The 21,120-nt window shown below is 40.4% G+C and overlaps 1 protein-coding gene across 2 annotated transcripts; it reads right to left on the bottom strand.

The window, feature by feature from the left end:
- Positions 1–1,115: 1,115 nt before the first annotated feature.
- On the bottom strand, positions 1,116–17,804 carry EED (embryonic ectoderm development). Of its 2 annotated transcripts, XM_015852399.2 has the most exons (12): positions 17,658–17,804; positions 13,682–13,834; positions 9,151–9,243; positions 8,304–8,369; positions 7,445–7,570; positions 7,247–7,328; positions 5,628–5,719; positions 4,640–4,773; positions 3,401–3,506; positions 2,741–2,899; positions 2,292–2,365; positions 1,116–1,452 (listed from the first exon to the last, which is right to left on the bottom strand). In XM_015852399.2, exons 1-12 carry the CDS (start codon positions 17,778–17,780, stop codon positions 1,326–1,328), a joined length of 1,335 nt encoding a protein of 444 aa, XP_015707885.1. In that variant the 5' UTR covers positions 17,781–17,804; the 3' UTR covers positions 1,116–1,325. The 2 variants fall into 2 exon arrangements, with proteins under 2 accessions (XP_015707885.1, XP_032298150.1); XM_032442259.1 differs by lacking the exons at positions 5,628–5,719; positions 7,247–7,328.
- Positions 17,805–21,120: the final 3,316 nt, after the last annotated feature.

The raw sequence follows: 21,120 nt of genomic DNA, 5'->3' as shown, positions 1-21,120 counted from the left end.
CTTAAAATATAACAAACAACCACCGTTGAAAGTCACAACTGCTTTTGTGTCCTTTTTCACTTTCAACATTTGCAAACACTCAATGCTATCAGTTTCCAACATTATGTTCTGAATAGGGTTTAGCTCATCCGGAGAAAGCCTGAGTATTCCCACAGCCTTTTTGGAGTCCTCTCCAACTCAATTCTCCTCTCCTACAGCTTTTCACACTACCAGGCCCACACACATGAGATACACAGGCCCACACTGCTGCTGCCACCTAAGTGCTAGTTCATGCTGTGCTAGCAGTTCAGATGAACTAGAGATTAAAACCTCCAGTCTCACTTGTCATCTTTCCCCTCATCAGTTTATTTTGCTACAAAGGTATTACATCTGTTCTCCAGGAATAAGAACAATATATATATATTTTTTCTTTTCTATAAGGGGGAATTAATCATATGTTACAGACTAACGCTTGCAAACTACTTGCCAGCTCCAGGTCTCATTGTTCTGCCAATTTCTAAGTACAAGCTTAGTCAATACCATTTCAAGCTGAACAGGTAGGCCACCTACACAGAGAATTTATGAGCTTCCCAAACTGGAACGCAGAGGCAAATGCAATATCCTGAAAGATAAAATCCAGATCAGTATATTCTTGAAAAGTCAGTAGGAGACAGAACTATTTATCTCCTTAATTCAATAAAAAAAAAGCACTAATATGTTGCCAAAGACTGTACTTATATGTATGTAATACCCTAATGTATTCTTTTCCATTAAAATGTTAGGGTAAAGGATAAGAGAACAGTAGGAAAAAGGAGCCCTAGATGGTTAATCTTTAGTAAATACAGTTACTAAACAGTCCCACTGTTCACACAATTATTCTGCAACATCTTAGACTACTTACACAGCACACAAGCATTAACGTTTCAATTATGCACACACAAATGTTTTATCCCTGGATGATATTCAATAGCTTCACTACGTTTCTAGTCAGCATAAAAAAGGATGAATAGAGCTTCAAGCACACACACAAAGTGTCAAGCAAGTTACTACGTATTTACACACTAGCTGTACGTAGAGCAATTCCATGGGCCATAACCAAAAGCTTATTGAGGTAAATAATTAAAATGGACAATTCAGAAAACTTTACAAAAATACTTCTTTTTATTGAAAGCAGCAAAAGTTCAAGCAGAACAATACACAGAATGTAAACATCACTAAGTTCAGCTCCAGCCTGCTGAACCTTTGAGAAAAGTCTACGCTAAACGCATCTACTGTACTAGCAAGTTAACAGACTATATTATAATCTGAAAATATATATTTTCTACTTTGAATTAAGAAAAAGTAACTTATCGTAGTCTGTCCCAGCGCCAGATACTGGCATCATCACACACAGCTATAAGGATACTACTATCCCTGCTAAAACTGGTTTGTCGAATGGCAGCAACACATTTAGGATGAGTAAGAGTCGTACACCTATAAATAAAAGAAAATTATTCAGCTGCAATGTTAAACCTGCACTTGCTGCTACTACATTATGGAGTGCTGTTTCACCAAATACTTATGCGACCTTGAATTCAGAAGGTAGCAGGATTATATCACAGTGTATTCTGTATTCCAAATTTGGACTTGGGAAAGCACTGATGTCTGGTTCACCCACTGCCAATTCTCATCCACCCAATTTTCACAGAAGCACTGATTAAAATCTTATTGAACTGTGTTATTTAGGACTTTGTAATCAATGTTCTTTTCCAGTTGTTTGGAGTAAAATATGGCCACTGGGCAATTCAAGACTGCAGCTTTTTTCAGCAATTTTGTATATGAGTGTCTGTATTTTCACATATGCACACACAGGCATTACTGGATGTACACAAATATACTGTACATGTGTTCAAACATGCAATAAAATTACCTGGCCACGCAGGCAAGAAACTGAAAAGCCATATTGTTTCCTTCAGGTTGTGCTCATAGCTAACCTTTGTACCCTCATTACTCTAGTCCTTCCATCTATTCCTCCTAATTGCTCCATAAATCTACCTAATCAGTGTGCAAGCAACTGGAGGAAGATGCATCCTTTCACTTTATCTTCATACACTGCTCAACACAATTTGATTGGTACCTCTTGGCACTATTGTAATGTGAATAATAGAATGGAAGAGCAAATAAGTAACCTCCAGGGGCTCAGAACATTTAATTACCTAGTAGTAAGAGTGGCTACCACTGTTTAAGAATATCAGTAGTTATCAGTAAAAGAAAGAGGAAAGTTCCCCAAATTCCTGTCTCAACAAAAAGAAAACTGAGCATTAAGTACTCACTTGGCTTTATGAGGATCCTCTATTTCTAAATCCCAAACGTAAAGTTTGCCAACCTGATTGCCAAGAGCAAGCATCTTAAAAAGAAAGCAGAGGATAGAGAAGTCTTACAGTATTATTCAAAAGACATGAAACTCATAAAACTCAAACTTTAATGAAGACTCTACAGTTATGTTTACATGTTTGAACATTAATTGCTTAACAAGTTTGATGAAGTGGTTGGAAATCCTAAATAATTTGCTTACTTTCTCCCATATTATTGTTATCTACCTCTGCAGATAGAGGAGGAAGATACCAATAAACGTAACAGTTTCCCATAAAACCACTTGCAGCAGACCATTCTGCTACTCAGACACCACATCACAGGTACCAAAACTTCCCATACACAGAAACATGGAATAAATGAAGGGCTACACACCTTCAGGGACAGCAAGGTCCAAGCTCACACATACCTTTTGCCAGAAATCCATTGAAAACCTCATGTACCATATATCACACTGGCTGTAATCGAATCTCCCAAGTATGGTCACATTTGACTCACTTGGCTTGATTTTATCTATATCATCTTCCATTTTGCCAGGTTTCCAGCACACAATGGCATTTTCACAAGACTAGGGAGGAAAAAAAAAAACCAAAAAAAAACAATGAACAACAACAAAAAGCGTACAACATTCAGTTTTAGGAGAACACACATGCACCAATTTCTGCCAAAGATGCAATGCCACCATGTAGTTTAATGTCTCCGAGCAAGCAGTGCTAGTGTTATCACACAAATCCAAGGAACTCCATTGCATGAATCCTCATTTCTCCTTTCAGCTGCAGGACCCTACATGAGTAACTATATATTCATTCTCTTTCTGTACTCCTCATGCAGAACACGGGTAGTTGACATGTTGCTACTTCTAGCACAGTTCTGACCACTGAACTCATTTTACTTTTGATGTAAAAGCTGCTTATCTACACATGCAAACAGACACCAAAATCTTTAACATAAAATCATTTCATGCAGCATAATAAGTTAACCTACAATTCGTATTCTAGTGAAACTACTACTGTTTAAGAGCCTAAAAAAGCAAATAAAAGCAAGGTAGCTGAAAAAGCTTGCACTTTACCTTGGAAAGAATTAGGTCACCCAACCATCGTACACAGTCAACATAGTTCCTATGTATGTCTCTTGTAGAAAAGTCAGGAAAGTGGATTTTCTGGGAAATAAAAGGTCTATGGAAAAAAAACAGCCATGTAAGATTCAGGGAAACACTGAAATACAAGCCTAATTTTCAATGACCAGTTTTAATATATTTCAATGATAAAAGGACAGGTCTGTCTTTTTTGATCTTTTAACAGTTTTGCTGCAAAGTAGATTTTGTCCCCTAAAATGGGAACTGTCCATTTTCATCTCATTTCTACTGAAATAATTTACTTTCCCAAATGCTTGATTATAAAAGACTGTACCAAAGCAATACCACTCCTTCAGAAACTGCGCACAGCTCCCATTGCTAAGTACCTCAAGAACTAATTAAACCTCCACCTTCCTGATGCTTATTTTGCAACATCTAGACTGTTAAACAGAAAAGCACAATAAAAAAAAAGAAATATTTTTACTTTTTTTTTTTTTTTAAGCATCATTTAATATTTGGTAACATTACCAAAAAAAGCGAGAGCATTTTCACAGCTAGTCTCATTGCTGAACACGTTCAGTGTGTTTTAGACTCTTCAATTCTCTCAATGGTTTAACTGGAAGTTAAGATTAAAGAGTTGATGAACTTCGTCAGGAGAAATTTATCTATCATATAACTAACCACTGTATTTAACTGACAATTTATGTGAATCTGAAGTCAGATAGGACAATGACAAAAATTAAAGTTAATACTACATAAGGAGTTGTCTTTTTCCAGCCCCTGAGACAGATAACAAATTCAATAATTAGAGATAACTACACAATATAAAACTCAATTGCTTACTACGTTTAATAATTGGATTCCCTCCTAGAAATTTGGAAGTGGGAAGAAAAAAGGCACTGACACATCTTAAAACATGATGTAATACAAGCTTTAAGACTGATAAAGATGATAAACCCAGACGTTCCCTACTCAAGTAAATAATGAAGATGTAATTAAGATATTCAAAAATAAAAGTGGTAGGAATGTTAATGAAATTTAATGAAGTTCTACTGAAGCAAACAACAAGAAGAGAGATCTTCAAAAGAGATTCAATGTCAAGCACAATCCCCAGGTCACTATCTCCAAGAACTTCCAATGTCTACAGGAATGAATCTGGGCCATTGATGAGAGTTTTTATTTTAAAATCTTTAAAAAGAACCCCAGAAAGCCAAGAAGATGAAGACTACATACCTGTTTGTTTTATTTGGGTTGTACTCATAAGACTCTTTGATGGCATTTATCATTCTCTTGGAATTAATTCTCCAAAGTTTGAGAGAGTGATCCATTCCACAAGACATGATTTTTTCACCAAGAAGATCATAATCCTATGTGTATGAAATGATTTTGAGCACCCCCAGCCTAAGCTGCATTATATCAACTCAGATTTTATGCAAACATTTCCATCAAAACAGCTTTTTCTGTGTAAAGAATGCAATAAAAACTGCATATAAGTTAATCTCACTAACTGCAAAGAAACACGATCTCTTAATAACCACAGTTACTCCCTATCAACAGAGGCATATTCAGCAGCACCGACAAACAACAAATCTACTGCTAGTGCTCCCTTTTAGTCAGTTTCCTAGGTTTCATTTTATAGAGGAATCCTGACACAACTCCAGAGCTACTGTATGGATATGACTACAAGAGAACACAGCATCAGGTCTTGAATAAATATATATCTCACCATTCAAATCCCACAACAGAAAAGGAAACAACTGTTATGAAAAGTGTGCTAAAAGTCAGCTGCTCTAGTCAGTATTTACTGGGTACCAGCATCTGTTTGTAGCCACTGAAAAGCAGCATAACTTACCTGAAAGAACTTCTTTCCTTCACTACCATGCCTCTAAAAGATCTGTTGCTTTGGCTTGATAAGACCACAAGAACTTCACAAGTGGGACTATAATAAACTCTTTCTAGCCCCATGAAGCTCTATCTTATTTAGTTCTAGGCTGCGTCGTGAGAAAACCAGCTACTGAAACAGATACAGAAAGTGAACACCTGTCCTGACTATGGAGAGGTGGCCAGATCAATGAAACCACTACATTTAAACTTTACTTATGCACTTCTCTTTTAAAGCAGGTAAAATATCAAAACAGTGCACAGGAGGATAAAAAGTTGCATGTTATAGGCTTGCTACCCTTTGTAAATCTAAATCACTGCCCCACAGTCTTCCACTTACTGCACTTAACACCTCATCCCTGTGCCCTTCTACTCCTCCAAATATTGCAACCAGCGTGTCTGTCTGGATGTTCCACAGTCTCAATGCATGATCTATAAAGAACAAATAAAATTACATGCTGCTTTTTATATGTACATAAGAATAATATATTTCAGCTTCACCACTTTCAATAACAGGTGTTGACGTAAACATTTAAAAAGGCACTTCATTTTTCTTCAGTTGTTAGAAACAATGGAACTGCATTAACTAAATTGCCATTAAAACTAAACTCAGAATAATTGTAATTGAGATAGTGTGCCCACCCCCCTCCCCTAGTGACAGTCCCTACCAAAATATACTTAAGTCTTCAGATCACCTGAAAGTAGATCTTGAACAAGTATGCCTTCGTTCAGCTTTATCTCAAAAGCAATTTGTATTTCAAATAAAGAAGTGTTAAAATTCCTTTCAGACATTCTTACAACAGCATTCAATAAGGGTTTTGTTTTTTAATTTTAATTTTCTTTTTTTTTTCTTTTAACTGCTATTCTTTATGAGCCACAGACCGGAGGGATGGGAGGAACTGTTTCAATAAACAATATGTATTCCAAAGTCAGTCAGACGAGCCTGCTTATTTAAAGACAATTCTGACAGTTTCTAATTAAGGACTTCTACTATATTCCCCATGTAGAAATAGGAACGTCTAATGCATTTCCCATTTGGATTCTACAAATACACACTACACTGAATTATGGTAATACCAACTGGAGGGCCACTCAGTCCCAAATATTTTTTATTATTTCTACTCATCTCTCAATCAAGCAGTTCTGAGACTCCACTACTCTCCTCCTTCATGCCTAATTATATACGCTGTCCAGATTAAACCTCATAAATCTATTGGCTAACATCAAAATGGTATCAAAAGGACAAAATATACAGAAGTCTTGAAATTCAAAAGTAGGCCCACAGCACAAACTTGACGGTTGGAAGAATCAGAGAAGTTCCCAACTCTAATTCTTATGGAAACAATCGGTGACACTGATTACACTTCAGTCAGAAGTCCCCTTATGTTACCAGCTCTAGTATTCCTGAAGGCTTGCTCCTGAGGCAAATCAAATATCCCCTTACTTAACAAAACAGTCCAGATTAGGAAACTGTGATTGTTTAGACTGGACAAGTCTATGAGACATCACAGCATAAACTTGCTTCTTTTTTCACGAATGCCCTTTTCACTCAAAGTCCTAAGGAAGTTTTCCCTTTGCAGGCAGTGGTGAATACTATCTGCAACACTAAAATACGCCCACTAGATGGCACCAGGCTTCAACAATTGAAAGAAGTTGAAACCAAGTAATAAAGGTAAGAAAAAACAACTCCAGTGCTTGCATTTCTTTCCTGAAAAAACAGTGGTGTACACAATCCCTTCGCACCACAGGTATTTTTTTTATTGTAGGCCATGGATTTAAAATGTATCTAATACATATCCAAGAAGACCAACGCTTGCTCTAGACTTCCAAGGTAAACTTGTTCAATCCCACTAGTAAAATTTTCAAAGAATTGAGAGATTTTGGCCATTTTCAAGATCAAAAATCCAATCAAAAGTATCCTGATTTGTACAACAACATAAGTGGTTTTTTTTTCCTCACCTTTGCTTACAGATAAAAGGAGATTTGGATCTCTTGGATGGAATTTCAGTTCATTGATTGCATTTCCATGACCCACGTAGTGCTGGGATAGAATTCAGAGACCAAGTTATAATCTCCCCTCACATTTACATGTACTTAGAAGACATGTTTCATGCCTTACAGAAACATAAGCTTCATTTCAAAGTTCTGAGCACTTACCTTTATGCACTGCATTGTAATAGGATTAATTATCCTAATAATACCCCTGGATCCTGCCACAGCAAGGAGAGGATGGCTTGTATTACTATCATATGTCCATGCACAGGTATAGAAGTTTTCATCTGCCTGCATCTTACGTTAAGGAACAAAGAAGAGACTGGAGGTTTTTGTTTTGAGCAAAATTAACTTTAAATATATTTTTAAAGTGCTTTTCCAAGCAAACTTGTTGTCCATGTGTCCACAAATGGATCCAAGAATAATTAAAAAAAAGAATATTTGATCATACAACTGCAAATAATAATCAGTACTGACTTTCCTAGAGATTTCCTCACTTCTGTTTATAAAACACATAAGGACACCTTTCTCTTGGCATCACTTTTCAATCTTTCTCCAAAATATCAAAAGACTGGGAATAAAAATGAGGATGAATCAAGACCCAGTCAGAAATCAGTAACCTGTGAACTGCAACTGATCAACAGAAGTTATTACCACTTCAGAGCATGAAACATAATTCTTAGGCTTGAAATCCAGTTCCAATTCAGAGAGCTGAGACCACTGTAGAACATGGAATGTGAAACTCTGCACAAATATTGGTGTTGGGAAGACTGAACTGACAGAGAATCAGTTTTCAAATACTTTAAGACAGCACGTTCCATGAGTCTGCATTTCTGATATTATTTCAATACGAAAGACTCGAGGATGTGGGAAAGACGAAAGAAGGCTAAGACCCAATAGGAGGAATGTGCCACATGAGCAGGGTATTAAATCACAGAAAAGCCTCTGTGTTCTTTTTCCTACAAAGCCTTCACTATTATGATGAAGAGGAATCAAGCAAGTGTGTTTTTACTTAAAAGGATACATCAGCATCCACATAGGACTGTAACAGGCGGATTTCTCCTTGGGAGTGGCATTCATATAAAGTAACCTGGGGAAAGAAAAAAGTGAGAGGGATTGTTACTTACTTGTGATAGTACAAGAGAAAACCAAATACACCTGTGCACTGTGCTGTTTGTGGAATGGCAGTATGCTTCTATGGTTTAGCTCTCATCTCACCTGTTTATCTAACAGTGGGTTTAATAAAACAATGTGCCCAACAGTTTTAGTAAAGCAGCATTCCAGGACTTGCTAGCAGCCCTTCCCAGATATTAAAATATACTCTTTGAATATTCTCTACTTATAACTAGTTACTTCATCACCTCTAACCAGACCTAGTCTTTACATGAGCATTTGATATACAGTTAATTTTAGTTTAGCACTTTTGTCAGGTTGGACAAACCTGGAAATGAGAGACTTCTTGTTTATGTGGAACACTTCCATAGGAGGAACTTGAAGACTAAAACAATGTAGAGTCTTGTTCAGAAAAAGCCTATAAAATCAGGCTATCAATTAAGCCTTCTAGAAACAGTAACATCTAAGAAGAATAATTTCAGTGAGAAGATACATTTATGCACCTGTCTTCTTTAACATATGTTCATGTTACTAGCAAAATTTTAATTACCACAGAGGCTAATTCCCAAGCAGCTAAGGCATGGCATCATACTGTAATTCAGAGGCAGAACATCTCCAAGATAACAGACACTACATACCTCATAAATACGGCTTTCTATGCAAGTCACCGTATGTTAGTACTATACACAGGTAAGGGGTTTCATTGAAAAAAATGAATGCAAAGAAAAGCAACAGGAGGTTGAAAACAAGTTACTTACTCTGTTGCTGCCTACAGTGGCAAAAACAAGAGGATCGCCTTCTTTACTGTGCCAGTTAAACTGGACTCCAAACAAAGGCTGACCATGGTCCTCCTGCAGATGTAAAGCAAGGTTAGAAAAAAAATAAAGCTCACAAACACATTATTTCTGTGAAATTCAGCTGTAATGGGAAACAAATTGTTATGTTTTCCCCCCAAACTACTAGGTTCACACCCAATATAATTTCATATAGCGAACAGTTAAGAAGAACAGTTTTGTAACATCACATTCTAATTTGGCTGTCTTCACAGAGGATAAAGCAGTATTTCTTTCCTCTCAACAAAGTTTTAAATTCTAAGGGAAGAACTGTTGCCTCACAGCTGAGAACAGAAGTTGGCCCAACTACTGCTTACTCTGCTTTGCATCTTTCAACAAGGAAACCTCCTAAGGTCACGTCTATAAGCACTTTATATTGCTGTAGTTACTTTCACACAGGGATTTACAACATCACAAAGGAGATCTGTTAGGATTGAGAAGAATTATACTGGTGTAAGGGTGGAGAAGGGTTACATTTCACTATTACAGCACAGTTAGGTCTTGCAACTCTATCACAGGCACAATGAATTAACTCCAGCATATCACAAAGCTGCTGCAAAGTTCATGTCTACAAAATGTTTTCAGATCTCCTTCACAAACAGTTATCAGAAGAATGTCAAGTATTATTTTTATAACATTTTACATCAGTTTAAGGGGGAGGGAGGGGGGAAAGAAGCAGATATGTTTACAAATCACAATGAATATGGTGGTGCTTGTTATTAATTGATAACAGTATTTTGGCCTGTTCTGACAGGATGTTTTCAGCAAGAATAATGTTCATTAAAGTGCCTCCCCACAGGGGACTGTCTGGGACAGTACAGGCAGGAAGGAAGTGTCTCATGATGGCTGTTAAGCAGCCTTCAAATGGCAGTGCTTCAGAGACAACATGAGAAATATTAGCCCTGGCAGCTCTGACCCATACAGGAACCACAAAACAAATTTGAGGAGGGGGTATGGGGTGAGGAATTCAATTCTACTCAAAAACAAAACAAAACAAAAAAGACTTGCTAAAAAGGAAGTTAGAAAGAATTTGAACTAGGCCATATTTACTGGGAAATGCAGTATCTGTTGTTACCTCAATGGGGACAGCTAGAAGAGCCAAGTGAAAAAAATAGCTTTGAGTGAAGGCCCTCCTGCATCTCATAAGGAGAGGCACAATTTTCAAAGCTGAATACAAATTAAGAAAGCATGTTTGAAGTTGAACTCTAAGCATTAGCCACTGTAACATTAAAGAACAGGTAGCTGTTTGATGGGGAGCGTGGGAAAAGTAGCAAGGTTATTAGTAACCCCAGTACAGAAGAAAAAAGAGGAGGTATTCATCACTAGTACAGCGTTAAAATTAAATTAAGAGACACAGAATTAGGAAAACACCAGGGTATCTGCCTGAAGTTATGCTTACCTCATTTAAACTACCATCATCCTCACTGGTCAGAAACAGCACGTGCTATTTTGATAACACTGATAACTGTTTTAATCTTTGTACCTGCTGCTTACTAGGTTTTCAAAACATTACACTATTAGGTGCTGCATGTTAGTTATCCTGAGAGGCTGGATCTGTCACAACAACCTGACTCCTGGCTTTATAGACAGTTTGACCCAGATATAACAGTAGAATGGTGAAAAGCCACTTTGACCCTGGTATAAATAAAAGGCATGGACTCAAGGTACTTGGGTTCTTCATGCACCAGAAAGAAGGCAAAGAAACAGATCCTACAGTTGCTATAAAGGTAAACAGATAATCAGCAGTTGGTTCTGCCCTCACTCACTAAATAGCAGCTCAACTTCGGCCAGACAAAATAAGGTTAGGCCTGTTTTTAGACAGAAGGCAGCGAAATAAACACTAAGCCAACACAAAATAATCACCTGCAAGTACATGAGCCCATTTTAAAATATCATCACCCACACTGCTAGTGAGGCACAAACTGACCACACATGCATTCCTGGTTCCTGAAGGGGAAGCAAACTACCACTAGAAGTGGTTTTAGCTACTTCTCCCTTACTCGACAACAAACTAGAATCCAATTCCCAGGTCCAGGGATAGAAAGTAAAAGCTGAGATACTCCATTCAACAGCTAACAGCTATTCAACCACACCCTGAACAAGAGGGAAGGGTAGGGCAAACTGGCATTGTTCTGAAGGGAGCACATCAAAGCAAAATTCCTCTTTGCTGGAAGATCTAGAAGAAAAATTATATGCAGAAGTGAGGATGTACTTTGTTAGTTGTATGTGCTCATTTATAAACTGTGTCGCCACTCAGCCCACGGACAGCAAAGACTTTTTCAGTATACCTTCCAGTAATGTAGTGCTGTAAAAAGCAATAAAATAAAGCACTTTTTGCTTTCCTGTTATTTTCCAAGTTATATATTTGTTTGCTTGATGCTTAAATTTCAGCCAAAATAGCTTCCACACTAGTGGTTAAAAGGCATATTTAGCAAGCACTGTGTTTTTCAGACTGAATCATAACCATCTGACATTCAAAGTAGTCAGCAATGGCCATGTTTCTTTGTCTTCAGGAGGAGAGAAGAAAAACAAAGGAGAGAGGGAAAACTAAGAATAGGAAAATGAAAAAAAAAATCTATACATCTCTAAAAAATATTAAAATGAATTTCTATGTCTTTAAATCACGTTGACTTTTCATTTATATCAGTACGTCCATCTTACAGCACAGTTCAAAGACAGAATGAGATGCATTATGTGAGATCCAATGAGTTTAATGTCCCTCTGGACCAACACACAATATTCAATTGTTACAGTTTATCTAAATAGCATCTGAAATATTAAGAATAAGAAAAAAGAAGTGAGGCTTCCCCAAAAATGAAGTAAAAAGAATTACCTAACCTGGCTACTATTTGTTCTTTAAACCAGTTCAAAGAGAAACTAGAAGACTTAGAAATATTATATCTTACTTAGCTGAAATGCTATATTTACTTTCTGTGTTTTACTCTGCCTGCACAGCAACCTGTTTCCAGGCCCTGATCCAAGTCCTTGAAGCTGGGAATTAACCACACAGGGCGATCTTTTGGGTCACCCCAGAGTAGGTATGAGAGATGCCCTGTTATTCCAGAGTACCCTTGAAAAGTACTAACCAGTTTGGGATGTCTGTGGAAAGAACACAAATATGCTCAGCATTACTCAGATACTGCTAAATGTTTGGGTGCTGAAAGGCCCACAGCCCTATTTGAAGCAAGACTTGAAGCCATAGAAAGCACCATCTGTGGGGGTGATTCATGTGAACCATAGAGCTGCTGCCTACCTGGTTGAAAATGAAAGATCTCCTCCACTCTGAAAGAACCAGAGATTATTTTACACCTCAAAAAGCACATTAAGATCAACTGCTTTCCCAGACACTTGTGTCAGAGTAACTTCATATCACAATTTCTTGTGCGGCAAAGCTCATTCAGAAGGTTTCCATGATCCAAATCTCTCATCCCCTCCCACTTAGCTACCCTAACATTTCAGCGAGGCAGTCTGAAGCCTAAATTCAGAAACAGCAACATCAGCAAAACCCAGCAGTGAAGTGTGGGAGAATGACACAAATCTGTTAAAGAAATTCTGAGAAAAACACCCACTATGGAGCTGCACATAACCTCTTGTTAGATAGACAGAAAGTTTAACACAACCCCCATCATTTTCAGTATCTAAGTGTTCCTTTTTTTTTAGAAATCTTATAAAAAAAGTCAAACCCACTGGCATATTTACTGCTTTTAACATATAAATATCCCACACGAAGCTGGGGAATGAAAGAATATCTTGACACTGTGCAAGAAAAGTGAAAACAACTCATTCAGTTCCTCACAGCCCTGTGCTTAGTGCAGAAGAAAACACTACAATAAACACAAGAACAGGGAGTCAAAATCAGAAACCCATATTCCTTCCTAGCAGCAGGTACTGTATATAAACATAAACATGACCCACATCAGGTACACACTCAACCCTCCTGACTAATCAAACCGCATGATGGGATTCATGACAACTGATTAATGACAATGGTGATGACAGAAAAAAAAGGGTGACAAGGAAAGCATGAGGAGAAAATCATTCCCAATATTGTGATTGGTTTGTGGTTTTCTTCTCTAATACATTTCATCAGGAAGAAAAATCTGTATGGAATCTGTGCTTTGCAGCAAGCTGTCACACATTCAGTTCTGTTCAGTTAATCTACCACATCAGTAACTACAGCTTTGATAAATGACATAATCATAAAACAGCAAACATAACTTTGTAAAGCAATTGGACTAATTGCAGCAATGTTGAGAAATAGGAATGGCATAGGCATTTTTCTTCTTCAAAACTTGGTCAATTCTCAATGAGAAAAACACTTTCTTAAATGAACACCAAACACAGGTATTTTTAAATTATATGTATATAATTGTCCTGACTGTCTCACAGTCTACATTTACATCACTGAAAGCAAACAGTATCCCACATTCCCATGCTGAAGTTTACATATACCCACCTTCAGGCTATTTACACATTTGAAGGAATATTTGCACTTCTTTGACTTCCACTTTCCTTTTCCCCAGCTTTTTCTTCCCGGTGCATTAGGAGTGTTTGTTGGGGTATCGGGGCGTTCCGTGTTAGTTCCACTTTCAATACTAACAGCATCATCCTGAAAACATTCCAATTACACAGATTGAAATGAAGATGTAATTAACTGATAGATAAAATCATCAGCTAACTGCAGCACTTGGCCCTTTCACTTTCCTCTTCCTCCTCCACAAGAACAAAAGATCCCCCAGGACTTGATTTTTATTTAGCTTCACATACTTAAACCTGTTACTAACATAATAGCATTTCTCCCTGGAAACAGAACATGAGTCACACAAGGACTAACCCAAAAGGGTCATATGTGAACTGTGATACAGTGAAACTTCTTTGGAATACAGGAAGCTCTTCTTAAGAAATATCTGAATACAAAGTAATTGCCTTCCTAGAAAGTATCTTTGACATACACGGAATGAATACTTCTGAACTAATGAATCAAGACAATGTTTGTTTAAAAACATATTTACCCATGTCAGGAATCTAACCTCTCTTGAAGTCCTCTGTAGGCCCTCAGCAGCATCAGGAATAGCACAGTTCTGCAATAAGTCAGCAGTGCCACTGGAAGAGGAACTTTCACCCCTTCCTCCCACTCTTTCTAACTGATTCTCATCTCCAGTAGTGCAAGACAGGTTTGGGAACCATAATATAAGGACACAAAACTATTAGGAGGGCTATGGGGAGTAAACCCACAGGAAAACGTTCAGCTTATTAAATTAACTAACTTTTTCTCCCAACAAACTCATTTCACAGCCACATGATGACAAGACCCAAATTTGGGGAGACAGAGGCAGACAACAAACAGCCTGTCATTGCAAGACATGAAGTATAACAGGAAGCTGCATCACAAACTCCGCTAGGAATATGGACTAAGGTCAGTCATTTCCTTCATACCGCATCCTAGCAAAGCTAACTTCCCCCTAATAAGCATAACCAGGTTTTGCAATCTTTACATTTAGCTATTTCTTTTCCTTTACCCTAAGCAGTTTCAGAGCCTGCCAAACACTGGTCTCCTAAGAGCACTTGCTGTCAAGAGTCATAATACTTCACAGAACTGAAGCTTCCTCTGGACTAATCAGATGCAGTCAATACAAGAACACATTATATTGGTATAACAAAATACAACCACGTAACTACAACTAAAACATGACCAACAAACATGCCTTCAGGATACCTGTGGAGTACCTGGGGAGGTGCTGGCACTGCTGCCCAGAGAAGCTGTGGATGCCCCATCCTTGGAGGTGATCAAGGCGAGGCTGGATGGGGCTCTGGGCAGCCTGATCTAGAGCATGATTTAGTGGTTGGCAACCCTGACCATGGCAGAAGGGTTGGAACAAGATGATTTTGAGGGCCCTTCCTACCTAACTACTCTATGATTCCATGAAAAAAGAGACTTCTTGCAAATCAACACTGTTACGTCCACTTTTAAGGAGAATCCAGGCCTTTCAGGAGCAACAAAGCTCATAACAAAGTTTTAGAAGGAGACTTTCCACCTTTGAGACAGCCTATAACAGACACCAAAGCAAACCTGAGAGCCTCTGTCACCACATCACACCCAGATTCACAAATCATTAAGGATTGTTCAGCCTGGAGAAGAGGAGGCTCAAGGGAGACCTTATAGCTCTCTGTAACTTCCTGAAGGGAGGCTGCAGTGAGCTGGGGGTTGGCCTCTTCTCTCATGTAATCGGTGATAGAACTAGAGGGAATGGTTTTAAGCTGCGTCAGGGGAGAATCAGGCTGGACATTAGGAAGTATTACTTTTCAGAAAGAGTAGTCAGGCATTGGAATGCACTGCCCAGGGAGGTGGTGGAGTCACCGACCATGGGAGTGTTCAAGAAACGCTTGGATGTGGTGCTGAGGAATATGATTTAGCCTGGAAGTATTGGTAATGGTTGGACTAGATGATCTTCTAGGTCTTTTCCAACCTTGATAATTCTGTGATTCTGTTAGAAAAATCATTTAAGATCATCTAGTTCAACTATCAACCCACCACCACCATGCCCACTAACCACATCCTTCGGTGCCGCATCTACTCTTTTTGAAAACCTTGAGGGACAGTGACTCCATGACCTCCTTGGGCAGCCTGTGCCAAACACCGAAACAATCCCTAACACACAGTTACCACACAGCCCCTCCTTCCTTCTCTATCCCTTCCGATGACCTTAATGTTCTGCAGAAGCTGAATGACAAACGTGTGGCCTGCATGTCCAGTGATGTTCAGTGAATAAGGCCCAGCAGCAGTGGCACGCAGCACCTCAACAGCAGCTGCTCTTGCACAGGTTATGGGCAATGTGCTCCAACGCCCATACTGAGTGCTCTAACCAAGAAAGACACCATGCAGAACTCCTATGTCATTAACTCCCCCAGTTCACCAACTGCATAAACCGACTACCAGATTGCTCAGACGATCACACAGAATCACAGAATTGTAGGGGTTGGAAGGAAACTCTAGAGATCATCGAGTCCAACCCCTCTGCCAAAGCAGGCTCCCTACACCATGTCACACAGGTAGGCATCCAGGCGCGTCTTAAATATCTCCAGAGAAGGAGACTCCACCACCTCCCTGGGCAGCCTGTTCCAGTGCTCCGTCACCCTCACTGTAAAGAAGTTCTTGCGCACATTCATGCGGAACTTCCTATGCTGTACTTTCATACCATTACCCCTAGTCCTATCCCCACGCACTGCTGAAAAGAGACCAGACTCACCACTATGGCTCCCACACCTCAGGTATTTATAAACCTGGATCAAATCCCCTCTCAGCCTTTGTTTCTCAAGGCTAAACAGACCCAGTTCCCTATGTCTCTCCTCATAGGGGAGATGCTCCAGGCCCTTCACCATCTTAGTGGCCCTCCGCTGGACTCTTTCCAAGAGTTCCCTGTCTTTTTTGTACTGGGGAGCCCAGAACTGGACATAATATTCCAGATGAGGCCTCACCAGGGCAGAGTAGAGGGAGAGGATCACCTCCTTCGACCTGCTGGACACGCTCTTTTTAATACACCCCAGTATGCCATTGGCTTTTTTGGCTACAAGGGCACACTGTTGGCTCATGCTCAATCTGTCGTCCACCAGGACGCCCAGGTCCCTCTCAGCAGAGCTCCTCTCCAGCAGGTCTTCCCCCAGCCTGTACTGGTGCATGCAATTATTTCTACCCAAGTGCTAGACTCTACACTTACTTTTGTTAAACCTCATCCGGTTTCTTACTGCCCAGCTCTCCAGCCTGTCCAGGTCTCGCTGAATGGCAGCACAGCCTTCAGGCGTGTCAGCCAATCCTCCCAACTTCGTGTCATCAGCAAACTTGCTGAGGGTGGTCACTATCCCCTCATCAAGGTCGCTGATGAAGATGTTGAACAAGACCAGACTCAGTACAGACCCAAATCAGTTGATCTTTTCAGCTGTTAAGTTACTTGGAATCAATCTCACGACCTTTGGTTTAAATACTCTGATTTAGTGCAGTTGAGAGGTAACAGCCTTCATCCCTTACAGCCAATTCCTGCTGACAGCAACTTATGAGCACACAAGTGCATGGAACCTGCTTTAGCAGAGGGGTCGGACTGGATGGTTTCCAAAGGATCCTTCCAACCCCTACAACGTTGTGATTCCCCCCTATTCCTTCATTTCCCCAAAACTCTGTGTGCACAAATTAACACCGAGCAACGTGTTAATGAACACCCCACACCGAGGCAGCGATGAAAAACGACAGATATACCTAAAATACAGATTTTTGCTCGCTACATCGCAATAAAAACCACTTAAAAAGTGACATTGAAAACCGCTCACACCTCAGGGCCTCCAATTCTCCCTCACGCACGCGGGGTAAAGCGCGGCCCCTCTGCCTCATGCTCCCGCCTCGCCACCGCCACCTTCCCGCTTACACCCCAACTCAGCCTCACGTTCTCATCTCCAGACAGATCCCCGGGGTTGCTGTTCTCATCGCTGCTCAGCTTTTGCTTCTTAGCCGGCATCTCTCCCGTCGATGCAGCCGCCGCCGCCGGGGTTTCTCCCCGCTCAGACATCTTCCCCGCCCACCGCCCACCGCCCACCGCCACGCAGCCGTAAAGCGCGGCAGGGGGGGCGTCGCAATGCTTTGCCGTAAAGCAGCACCGCGCTTGGCTGCCCCTCAGCTGCCACACTGCTGAAAAATCCGCCTTCCCGCGTCGCGCGGGCGGTGTCGCCCATCTATTAACTCAACTATTAATTACTCTTATTATTATTATTATTTATAATCGAATGTATGAACATAATAAAGCATAATGACACTTTATACCGTTATCTGTGGCCTGGACCAGCACTTTCGAGCACGTTCGTGGCATATAAAGTAGCCCGAGGTTCTGGTTACCACAGCTCCTGTGTCCTGTGAGGAGCACAAAGTTCCTCATCCACAAAGTCGTTTTTGGTTCTTTTGCTCTCCAAAATGCTCTATAGAGAAATGAGGTGTCTGTTCCCTGCCCTGTCACCCAGGCAGGGCTGGAATGAGGGGGAAAAAAAAGTACTTTCATCTAAAAAATGCTGTTGGGAGAGAAGAAAAAATGGCCTGTTTCAATGCCCCATGGCAAGTTCCTACCACTTGCAGATTGTAAATTAAATACTGCAGTTGCCAGATGATGATTTATTTCTTTATTTATTTTCCTAAAATCACATGTCCCAGAGTCATAATAATAACGAACAGTGGAAAAACAAACAAAAAACAAACAAAAATAAACCAAAAAATAAACAAAAAAATAAAAACAAAAACAAAACCTATATATAAACATATATATATATATATGTATGTATGTATATATATATATCTGATAAATAGGGGAAGTAATCTGCCCGCAGGCACAGTGCCTTATCTGCTTCTCTCAGAGAAGAAAAACCAAAGCTTTCCTCCCTGGAGGAGGCATTCCAGCCTTGCAAAGTGATTTCTTGGAGGGCAGTGACAGAAGTGAACCTTGCCTTTGTATCTACAATTTAATCTGGCATGAACTTCAGAGATAAGGGGGAGGAGAGGTGCTTAAGCTGGTGTGTGTACTGTAGTGTTTTTAGCAATAGTCCCTCCTGTAGGCTCCACTGGTGCAGTGTATAATACAGACCAAAAGGCTGTAGATCACAATTAATAAAAGCTCTGGGAACTTGCAGCTGCCCAAATTCATGCACTAAGATCAAGGCTGTGATAAAAGCGTTTTACACCTTTGTGAGGACATACACGGAGAATGAACTGACTTGTTCTTAAAATATGACGGGATATTTTTAGATTGGCATCTTAATTAAGACTAAATCACGACTGTGATTTAGAAATGAAGGGCGGGCACGGAGTTTTCAGCAGTGAGTGTTCTTAACTTCTCATCACGGATGACCTTGAGCTAATGGAGAGAAGACAGCTCCCCTTCATTTTGCAGCTGTCACCTGACATCCTCCAGATGGCCAGCTACACATTCAGCTCCTCCACGTTTCACTAGCTCATCCCAAACACAAGGAAAGTGAGGGCCCCAGTCAGGCTGTGCTTCTTGGCCTGCACACAGGAAGATTTCCCACCCACACCAGAATCAGTCAGCAAAACCCTTCAGTCTCCATCATCAACTTGCTGGGCCAAACTGGTCTTTGCCTTCCCTTGTTTGATTTTCTGGAGGACTTCTTTCTCAACATGACAGACCTCATGCTCCCTCTGTCTAGTTCTTAGTCCAAACCACTTGCCTTTCCAATTTCAGAAGATATGAAGGGCCAGTACACCAGGGAAGATGAGTTTCCAACAGTCATAGTACACTTCATCCAGCTTCTATTTAAAGAATTGGTTTGTGGTTAAATACTGGCTTGAAAGCTCAGAGGGTTGGCTTCAGTTTGTGCTCTGATGAAGTTCATAAGACAAGAAAAGCCCCCCTTTAGATACTGAAAGCCCACTCTCAGATCTCCCTGGAGCCTTCTTTCTCCAGGCTGAACTGCCCAGCTCTCTCAGCCTGTCCTCATAGGAGAGGTGTTCTATCCCTTGGATCATTTTTGTGCCCCTCCTCTGGATGCGCTACAACAGCTCCATGACTCTCCTGTACTGAGGATTCCACATCTGGACACAGTACTCCAGGTGAGGTCTCACCGGCACAGAGCAGAGGGTCAGGATCATCTCCCTTATCCTACTGGCCCCATTTCTTTTGATGCAGCCCAGGATACAGTTGGCTTTCTGGGCTGTAAGGGTAGATTGCTAGCTCATGTCCAGCTTGCCATCCATCAGAACCCCCAAGGGCTTATTGGCATGGCTGTGCTCTGTCCCTACATCTCCCAGTTTATGCTGATAGTGGAGGTTGCCATGACCCAGGTGCAGACATTGCACTTGGATTTGTTGAATCTCATGATGTTCTCCTGGGCCCACTGCTTGAGCCTGTCTAGGTCTCCCTGAATGGTATCCTGTCCCTCAGGTATTCTGACTGCACTACTCAGCTCAGCATCTTCTGCAAATAGTTGAGGGTACTCTCAATTCCATTGTTGATGTCATTGATGAAGATGTTAAGAGCTTTGGTCCCATTACTGATCCCTGAGGATCCCTTGTCACCAATCTCTGTCTGGGCATTGAGGCATTGACCACCACTCTCTGGGTACAATCTCCTAACCACTTCCTCATCCATTGAACAGTCCACCCATCAAATCCATATCTTTCCAATTTGGAGAGAAGGATGTTGTTAGGGACCACAGCTAATTCCTTTCTTGTTAACCTTCACCTCCTGTCTGGTTCCAACTTTTAAGATGAGTTTTGGCTTTGCTAACGTGAGTCCTGCATGCTCAAGCAAAGTCTGCGTATTAAGCCTGGGCTCTCCATCTGTGCTTCCACTTTCTGCGTGCTTTTTTTTTTTCACGTTGGAGCTCAGCTGGGAATTTTTTTCTACATCCATGCTGGCCTCCTTCCACACTTCCTTGATTCTCTGTGCATCAGAGTGGACAGTTCTTTTTCTTAGAGGAGGTTGTCTTTGAAGATCAACCAGCTGCTCTGGGCCCCTTATCCTCTAGATTAGCCCCTCTTTGGATCCTGCCAAGAAGATTTCTAACTAACCTAGTATCCGCTATCATGAAATCCATGGTTGTGTTTCTACTAATTGCCTTGATCATTTCTCTCAAGATTTTCAGCTCTACGGTTTTGTGTTTGCTGCAGCCAAGACTGCGCCTTCACATCTTTTACCAGTTCTTGTTTGTAACAGGTCCAGCAAGATATTTCCCCTGGCATCTTTCTTCCTTGATATGCTTCAGATCCTCTACATAAAACAGAAGGATCTCCACCTTCTGGCATCCTTTTTGTGATGATTTTAACAATTATTTGGTTCAGGTTGCCCAATATTTTCTCCAAGAGAAGGCTGTGCAAGATACTTAAGAGAATATCTAAGAAATTGTGGT

The sequence above is a fragment of the Coturnix japonica genome, chromosome 1 (assembly GCF_001577835.2).
Source record: "Coturnix japonica isolate 7356 chromosome 1, Coturnix japonica 2.1, whole genome shotgun sequence".
NCBI classification, from domain to species: Eukaryota; Metazoa; Chordata; class Aves; order Galliformes; family Phasianidae; genus Coturnix; species Coturnix japonica.
This window is presented reverse-complemented; position numbering and strand designations above follow the sequence as displayed.